The 9,873-nt window shown below is 37.7% G+C and overlaps 1 protein-coding gene across 6 annotated transcripts in view; it reads left to right on the top strand.

Moving 5' to 3' along the window:
* Positions 1-9,873, top strand: part of LOC106872615 (protocadherin alpha-7) — a 114,248-nt gene that overhangs the window by 92,244 nt on the left and 12,131 nt on the right. For 3 of the 6 annotated variants that reach the window (XM_014919657.2, XM_014919659.2, XM_014919658.2), the window contains one exon: positions 7,913-8,093. The exons of 2 other annotated variants lie outside the window; for them this stretch is intronic. In XM_014919657.2, coding sequence (XP_014775143.1) covers positions 7,913-8,093 — 181 coding nt within the window. Of the gene's footprint in view, positions 1-7,912; positions 8,094-9,873 lie in introns of those variants that run through there. One more of the 6 variants, XM_052972924.1, reaches the window with a different exon arrangement.

Raw genomic sequence — 9,873 nt, 5'->3', positions numbered from 1 at the left:
TATATACATATATGTGTGAGTGTTTATATGTAGACACATACATATATATAAGCATACATATATGTGTGTGTGTGTATATTATCAACATACACATTCTCACACACAGACACACATGTATATAAATATATGTTTGTATCCAATCCCAATAATCTGTAAATTCCATGTTGCTGAAAGCTGTGCATATAATAGAAATGCAGTTGGCACATGTTAAGAGACTGTGGTAGCAGCAGCAGCACTACCACTATCAACATAATCACTACAACTGCACCCCCACCCCCACTATCACAGCCACTGTGGTGGTGGTGGTGGGTATGAGTTAATGAAAGGAGCAAGTAAAATATATGAAATCAACTTCACACATGGTGATTAAATATAACAACATGGTGAAGACTGTGTTTTTGGACTCTGGTCAATGGACAACAACAATAACAACAACAACAGCAACAACACAGATTCTTGGCAATTCTACAAAGTGTGAGAGAGGGACTCAATATATGTTTACATTTATGAGCACACACACACACACGTGTCTACCTTACATTATGTAGATACAGATGCTAACACACACACAGGGACACATATACATAAACACATACGTACACACACACACACATGCACACACATGCACAAACACACCTACAGATATATGCATGCATAAGCACACACAGTCATATATGCACTATGCATATACATACACATATACATGCACAAAAACACACACAGTCATTACAACATTCACACATACATATACAAACACGTGCACACTGATATAAATGCATACACACACACACACACACACACTTGTATGCATGTGCAATACATACACAAGCACATGCATACATATACAGGCACAGACAGAAACACTGAAATACACATTTACATGCATTAGTCAGAGGGAGTGGGGGAGGGTGGTGGCTGAGTGAGAAAGCAGAGTGAGAGAGATGGGAGAGAGAGAGAGAGGGGAAAGAGAGAAAAAAAATAGAGGAGGAGGAGGAGGGGGAGATGAGCTACCTTTGCAGCATCTGATACTGTAAAGGTGGTGGTGGTGGTGGTGGTGGTGGCTAGATGACTGTATACACTTGAAGTATGCTCTACTTTTCATGTAAACCAAAGTTTACACAGCCAGCAGAGCATATCAAACTCTTTCCTTTCTATCACAGACAAGACATGACTACACATTGCAGTTAACACATTTAATGCAGGACGCATTAAAAAGGCTAAACAGAAACAATTATGCTGTGAGGAAAATATAAATAATGTCTATTCAACGACTAGTGTTATTCTAATTATTTTGGCAAGTATCAGAGACAACAGCAGACATGTTTCCGTGTTGTTATGAACTCATCAATGAAGAATAGAGTTCACGGTACTTAGTGAAGTAGCCTCAAGAGAATTACTTAATAACTGTACCAAATTGCTCAATGGTTGGTTGGTTTGTTGGGGCAAAAAAAAAAAATTGGTAACTTATTCTTAAAGTTTGCCAAAACTGTCTTTAAACTTGCCTTCACCCATACCAACATAACTTTTATTGTAGATTTCCATTTGTACCTACTTGAGATGTTGCCCTCCCTTCATTGATAATAAACGTATCTCTCAGTCAAAGACCACCTCTTTAGTCTTGCAGTAAAGATGTATCTACCTGGGTATTGGGGTTTCAGAATTTGCTCTTTACTTCATTCTCATATTTGTCAAAGTACAGGATGATTTTTACATTCATGTTTATATTAGAGCAAATTAGGATTGGTCACTTCATTGATTGGTTGATTAATTAAGAACCAAACTGATGAAGCTCTAGCATTGTAAAAAGCAGTGCCCACAGAGGAAGTGACTTTGAACTTTCAGACTGATAGCTGTCATCTTGTAAAAGTGCAAGAAATATGTTCAAAAAAACTATTGAAAACTTTTTTTAATGTTAAATTGTTTTTATTATAAATTCACATTAAACCAAGCATTAATATATATACGCATATAGATAAATATATACATATATATATAGGAACAAGGGTATCAACTATCTGCATAGATCTAGACTGATGTGTACACACACACTTGTACATAAATACATATATGTACTTATACATACACACATCAGGACTATTTTATTAAAGCTGAGAAATCTTCACAAACTGTTACTCAGAGTTTCATACTTGTAACGTCTGTGTGTGTGTGTGTGTGTGTGTGTGTGTGTGTGTGTGTGTGTGTGTACACTCACAGACACATGATAGATTGTTGATGTTTTTGGATGATCCATAAAGGTGGAATAGACTATTAATCTCATCTTTTTGTTTTATTCTCTTTTGTATGAAAAAAGAAAATAGAAAAGAAGATGCAGTCAGGAGAATAGGTTAATGGTGGAATCAGTGTGGGGGGGGGGATAAGTCATGGCAGATATATCGACAGCGGAAGAAGGCCTGACCATTTTGAATGATGGGTTTGGATGTCATGTGTGTAGATATACAGAGTTGATTTGGCTGGTCTTAGCACCAATCTTGGTTTCTTTGGTCAGCTGAATGGGGGTCAACTGACAGACAGACAGACAGACAGATGAGAAGGGAGATAGCGGAATATATAGCGAGGCTGGTAGATAGACGTAGAGACTGATTGATTGAGGCACGGTTCATGAGTTGACAAAGGATTCAAACTCAAATATGTAAAGTAAACAGTTGTATGTAAAAGATATCGCACGCATATACACACACACATATGTATACGTATGTATGTATATATATATATATATATATATATATACATACATAGAGAGAGAGAGACAAACAGAGGGAGAGAGAGAGAGAGAGAAGTATATATATATATATATATGTATATATATACACACACACAAATGTATTTATACGTATACACACACATATGTATGTATATATAAAAAGAAACACAACTGAAAAGGAAGAGGTAGATGAGTAGGGAAGCTGTTTCAAAAGCACGTTGGTTGCATTTCGATGTGGATTGATTAATAAATTCCATTGAGTCGTTTGTATTTTCTTTCTCAAACCATTCTTATGGTTTGAGAATAAACAACTGCACTTACTTCGATCCGTTGACTCATCCCACTACACTTTACATACATACAGAATCGACTCACAAAGCCTAAGTCAGCCTGACTCTCTAGCAGAAGACACTTGTTCAAGGTGCCGTATGGTAGGACTGAACCCAAAAACAATATGATTGAAAAACAATCTTCTTAACCACACTGTCATGCACGCGCATGCGTGAGTGTGTGTGTATATACAAATAAACATACATACATACATATAAATAGATACATCTTGTCTGCATGGTCTCTTCCTATTGCTGACCTTCCCTCCACACCCAAACTCTTCCCTGCTCTGCCACTCCACCCCCTCCGCCAATGCCCCAAAACGTATTTGTGAATGGATGTCGATAGAAAGGGACTAAAAAAATTCTTTATATCTGGAAGTGAATGAGAAACAACACAGCTTGACACCGTGTCATATCCGTGTGGTGGGTGGGAGCGGGGGGTTGTCAGAATGATGACTTGTATTATATGGAGACGGGAATGGAGACGGAGCAGGGATGTGCCATGCCAGAACTTGGAACAGTTTGACAATAGAGAAAATATCCAATTTATATAAAAGCTAAGAAAGAGCGAAGCAGCTCGGCTGGCAACCTTTTCTACATTCATACTATATACGTACATGGAGGGATGTACGTCTGTACATATGTATGTATATGTGTGTTATATATATATATATATAAATATATATATATATATATATATCATCATCATCATCATCATCGTTTAACGTCCGCTTTCCATGCTAGCATGGGTTGGACGATTTGACTGAGGACTGGTGAAACCGGATGGCAACACCAGGCTCCAGTCTGATTTGGCAGAGTTTCTACAGCTGGATGCCCTTCCTAACGCCAACCACTCAGAGAGTGTAGTGGGTGCTTTTACGTGTCACCCGCACGAAAATATATATATATATATATACACACACATATATATATACATTCATACGCATTTGTATATATAGAAATTCTTCAAGTGGAGTTAATGAAAGTGCATGTCAACAGAATCCTTTTCTGTCTACATACTCACACACACACACACACAACCACACGCACACAACCACACACACACACAACCACTCCCACTCACGCACATAAACCTACACATATAATTATATATATAAATACAGATATATAGATATATATATAGACATATATACACATTTACATATTTACAATACGCATACACAACCACTTACATACACAGACATACACATATGAATGTTGATGGATATGTACCGACTTGCCATATGAAGTTAACGGAAGTGAATATCGTTAGAATCTGTTTATATTTACACACACACACACATGTATATATATTTATATGAACGTGTGTGTGTGTGTGTGTATGTAGAGACAAGTCATGTGCAGTTTCTGCGAGTGTATACACCAACAGAAAGCTTTTCATAATTGATATCTGATTCTATAAAAATTGATATTTTTGTTTTACAAAACTTGAAAGACTAAGTAGGTTTGTGGGTCTGTGTGAGTTATAGGCCCTCTTTCGGGGGTGTGGGGGTCTGTGACATAAATGAAGGAAGGTGACAACAAACAGGAATCCCTAGTGACTGGCTGACAGCAGTGACCAGAAGGTGGCAGCAAGATTTTGTCGCTTTCCTTTCATCTTTGGAATATAATCACAAGAAGTTCTTAAGAAAGAAATCTAATTAAGAGAAGGCTTTTGGATGAGTTTCTTCAATATTTGGCAGCTATTTCAAAGGCAAGTTGGTTTGTTGTTGGTGAGATATGAAAGTGGGGGCCATTTTGGCTCCAATCTGTCTTTGTAATTCTCATTAACATTGAGAATTAATTGAATAACAAGGAGAGAAAACGGCTCAGACTATAAACAACATAGGAGAGAAAGAGATAAAATATAGGAGTAGAAAGAATGAGGTATATACTCTATAATAATGATGATGATGATGATGGTGATGGTGATGGTGGTGGTGATGATGATGATTTCAAATTTTGACACAAGGCCAGCAAATTCGTCAATGTGGTGCCACAGCATGGCCACATGATAGCTGAATCAAGGAAAAGAATTAAAGAATATATATCATTTTAGTGTCCCCTTTTCCATAGTAGCCTAGATTGGAGGAAATTTATTGAGGCATATTTTCTATGGCTGGGTGCGCTACCTGTTGCCAACATTCACCTGTCTTCAAGCAAGGTAATATTTCTCCATGGCCAGACATGTTGTTGAGAATATTGGAAATGATTGACATCGCATGTATGACACATAACTAATTGTTAAGTGTGGATCATTATTAGAAAATAGGGGAGACATACGATAAATGACATTGCCCAGGTAAAAAAAGGGGAACTTGGATGATAAGTAAGATAGCGTAGAAAAAAAATAGCAACAGTTATTATAAATGAACAGAGAGAAAGAGGGGGTGGAGGGAGAGGACTGGTGGTGGAATCAGGAATTTTAATGTTCCAAACAAACTGCTAAAATCTTAAATGAAAATATGAAAAAATGCTGATAAAAAGATTAATATCAGAAGACAGTCATGTTTTCACTGATTAAAAGAGTTTGACTTTTTTAGACAATGATTGAAGAAAGGAACTGTCCAGTTCAAATGTAAGTTTGTTGGTAGTAAATATTGGTGAAGCAGGTTCCAGCTGCAGTGGCTGAAAATGAAATCCTGTTCTCCATTTCATGCTGCTGTCATCTCAGCCTGTATTTTCAAAGGAAAAGTCAAACTAGTGAATAGTGTTTTTTGCCAGGTTTTCTGCTCAGTTTTTTTACTATAGAATGATGGTAAGGAAAAAAGACACTAAAGAAATTCTTCAGAGAGTCCTTCTATCTTTTCTTTGATGTTCCTCAATGATTGAAAATTAGAAATTAGAAATACCCTACCATCTAGACATATTGCAAAAGTCAGCATTACTTGGAACTGCACGCATATTGTGTGAAGTGCTGTCTGTCTGAGGTCTTTGTTGTGACTTGACAGAGAGTAACAAACCCCTGGAAGGCATAATATCTTCAATCTACATCATCACAACATTGAATACTGTGTGACATCTTTTATAATAATGCTTTCTGCTATAGGCACAAGGCCTGAAATTCTGACGGATTGGGGTTAATCAATATGAACTGTGCCAATGCTCAACTGGCACATAATTTATTGAAGCTGAAAGGATGAAAGTCGACCTCAGTGAAAATTGAGCTCAGAATGTAAGTTGGAAGAAATGTCGTTAAGTATTTAATCCAACACGTTTGGGATGATTCCATCAGTTCACCACCTCCTAGCTTCCATTGCAGGGCATCCTACTTACCATACAACCCACTGCCCTTCTGTCAGCTTGGAAATGTGAGCATACTGAGACACAATTGAATATTTCAAGCCATAAAGTTTGGCACTCTACCAACCTTGCCATTCTGCTCCATTAGTCTCAGGAAATCGAAACTCAGAAAATTTCAAGAATCTATAAAAGGATTTTCCAAAGAAACTGAAATATTTCTGACAAAGTTTCACACTTAAAGTAACATGAAGCATTAAGGTCCTTCTGGTATTCCATACAATCAAACTTCATTCCCTAACGTCTGTAGACCCCTCCCCACACACACACACACTCACTGCAACTTTTCTCAAAGACAGATCAAAGATAAGAAAACCAATTGTTTCCAACGAAATTTTCTGAAAATCATTTCGTTTGTTCATTTATTTCTTAATCTACAGGAAATGAATAAGTTTATCATGGCAAATATTGAATATTAGCTAATGGAGGGAGGCATTTATACGTATACACACAGATATATAAATATATATGTGCACATACATGTATACATATATACACATATATACATAGATATATATATATATACATATATACACACATATATATCCATATATGTGTGTGTGTAGCTATATATATGTGAATATATATAAGTTCTTTCTGGCCCATGCAAACATGAGAAAATGGACATTAAATGATGGTGGTGGTGATGATGATGATGGTGACAAAGTCTTTGCTTTTTCTGGATTTTCACAGCCGGATGCCCTTCCTAACATCAAAATAATAATAATAGGGATTATTATGAAGCAGCATAGCATTACCTTTAATTCTTTTTATATATAAATACAGCTTCAAATAGACTTACACAGGTTTCTATTGCTTTGATTAGTAACTGTTGTGATGATGATGATGAGAAAGAGGAGGAGTATACATGTATCCTCTCATGCACACATGTGCACAAATGTGTGTGTGTGTGTGTGTTGCAGGTGATGCCCGAACATGACCACAGTCTAATGAGTGAAACAAGTAAAGAAAGATATCCACCCCTACATAAAACACATTTACACATGTCTACGCAAACCTAGGAATGCATTTGTGTGTGTGTGTGATTGGATTATGGTTTGGGTTTGTTGATGCTGAAGCAAAGAGGAAGAAAAAGGGAGGGGGAAACGGTAGAAATATAGGAAAATATGAAGAGAAAAGGGGGATGAAAGAGAGGAGGAGGAGGAGGAAGGGAGAAAGGAGGGTGATAGAAATATATAAAAAAATATATAAAAATACAGAGAGAAAAAGAAAGAGAGAGAGAGAAATAGTGAGAGAGAGAAATAGTGAGAGAGTGAAGGAGAGAGAAGGAGAGAGAAGGAGAAAGCAAGTGAGAGTGAGAAGTTTGAATGAGTTTCGAAATTCTGTGATTTATGAGTAAAGTTTGATTATTTCTGATTAATCCTTGTTGCTATTGAAACCAGAAATGGAATCTGGAAGCAATTAACATTTGATAATTAAAAAATTAACTCTAAATTGAAAGCCCCCTCCCCTCAAACACGAAACGATTTGTTATTTGTCTATCTTTGTAACTGTGGTTGCCATTCTCACTGGCAGAAATATTGTCCACTTTTTCCAGCAGCCTAAATCCAAGATGTCTAACTACCCTATAAGTGTGAAATGTGGAGCAGACATGGAGGCACAGAGTGTTGCTATCGTTCCCAACTATCTTACTGAGACATTGTCCACTCACAAAGATGGTGGACGAGTCTGGAATCAGGGACAGCATGGAGACTATGAAGAGATTCATAATATGGCAGGTAATTAGCAAGAATCCTTTCTATTTCTTGTGTAGACTAATTAGATTCATACAACAACAGGTTGGGAAACACACACACAGAACATCATAGAGTTGTTTTAGCCATTATATATATATATACATCTATACACACACACACAATGGGCTTCTTACAGTTTCCCCTCTACCAAATCCTCTCCGAAGGCTTTTAGTCAGCCTGGGGCTATAGTATAAGACACTTGCCCAAGGTGCCACACAGTGGAACTGAACCCTTAAGCATGTAGATGGGAAGGAAACTTCCTACCATCCGGCCATGCCTGCCCCTTTATATAACACATAAATAAGCGACATGAGAATGAGTCAGAGTTGGCTGTTTTTCACCAAAGAAGCTCAACAAGTGTTCTTCTGTCTTTGTCCATCATGAATTCTTTTGGGCTGCAATATAGGTCTATGGAGGGGAAGAATAGATGGACGGAATCAACTCTAGGTACATGGTCAAAAGAGAATATGTGTGAGATGTCTCATTGCAGCTTGTCTTCTGCTTATAGACTGTTCTGTTGTGAGCCAGGAATCTCTCTTCAGGCTGGGTAAAACGACAGGACCCTTCTGTGATCAGCACTCACATATGGCATGGGATATGAAACAGCTTGAAATGGGTAAATGTACCCCAAAGCAAGCACTTTCATAGGAAACTAGGTGCACATCTAAATATCTTACACACACAGACAGACACATATATATACACTCACACACAGACACACACACCCATTTCTTTTTGTATTACAATTGGTGAGCAACAGCAGCATTGTTGGTCACAGGTCTCTAGGGGACCAAGCATTAAGTATATTTATGTTGTACTCCACGTAGAGACAGTGACCTGAGACAGTCTCCTCAGTTATTTTGTGTTGTGGCTTGGGAGGTATTTGATGTTGCATTGTGGGATGTACTTTGTAGAATCTTTCAACTTCAGTTCACAATTGCTGTCTGTCAAGTTCAGCCAATTGAAAATGCTGTCTCTGAGACGAATTGATTTCATTGGATATTGTTGTTTATTTTCTTTAATGATGGGTAACTGTGTCAATGATGCTGATGATGAACAGGTGGCGGGTTAGCAGGTCGTTTTTGCCATGGGTTATAAAAGCTAGGTGTGTGAAGCAGAAAGGGATCTCTGGAAAGGAGTCACAGGGGTTATCATGGAAAGGAGTCAAGGGGAAAGGAGTCTGGAAAGGAGTCACAGGGGTTATCATGGAAAGGAGTCACGGGGAAAGGAGTCTGGAAAGGAGTCACAGGGGTTATTGTGGAGAGGCAAATTGGTGTGATTGTTCAGGATGTAATGAGAGTCTAGTTGTATTTCTTTTGTCTGTAGAGTTTTGGGGACAAAACCCACACCATTGTGTGCATTGAACCCTGGCTCGGATGATATCATTTGTGAGTATGTTGTGGTGTAGCTGAGGTGTGCGTAGCCTCTTGTGACAGCTCTTAAGGTTAGTATGTATACAAACACACACACACACACACACACACGCATATTTATTGTATATTCTGTCGCTGATTCATAATAGTTATTATTAATTCAATTGTTGTTGTTGCTGTCATTGTTTATGTCATTGTATATTTTCCTCTTGTTTCTGTTGTTATTATTGTTGTTGTTGTTGCTACTGGTTTTATTGTTGTCAATTTCTTAACAGTTCTGGAAATAAAAGTAAATATAATTTAACTGTGATTTGCGGTTTGGCACACATGTCAGATGTGGTGGGGGTGGAGGGCAGGGGCATAGCATAGTGTGCTGTTGTATATAGAGG

This window comes from Octopus bimaculoides, chromosome 14 (genome assembly GCF_001194135.2).
Source record: "Octopus bimaculoides isolate UCB-OBI-ISO-001 chromosome 14, ASM119413v2, whole genome shotgun sequence".
NCBI lineage: Eukaryota > Metazoa > Mollusca > Cephalopoda > Octopoda > Octopodidae > Octopus > Octopus bimaculoides.
The sequence above is the reverse complement of the archived record's forward strand: the minus strand, read 5'-3'. Positions and strand labels throughout refer to the sequence as shown.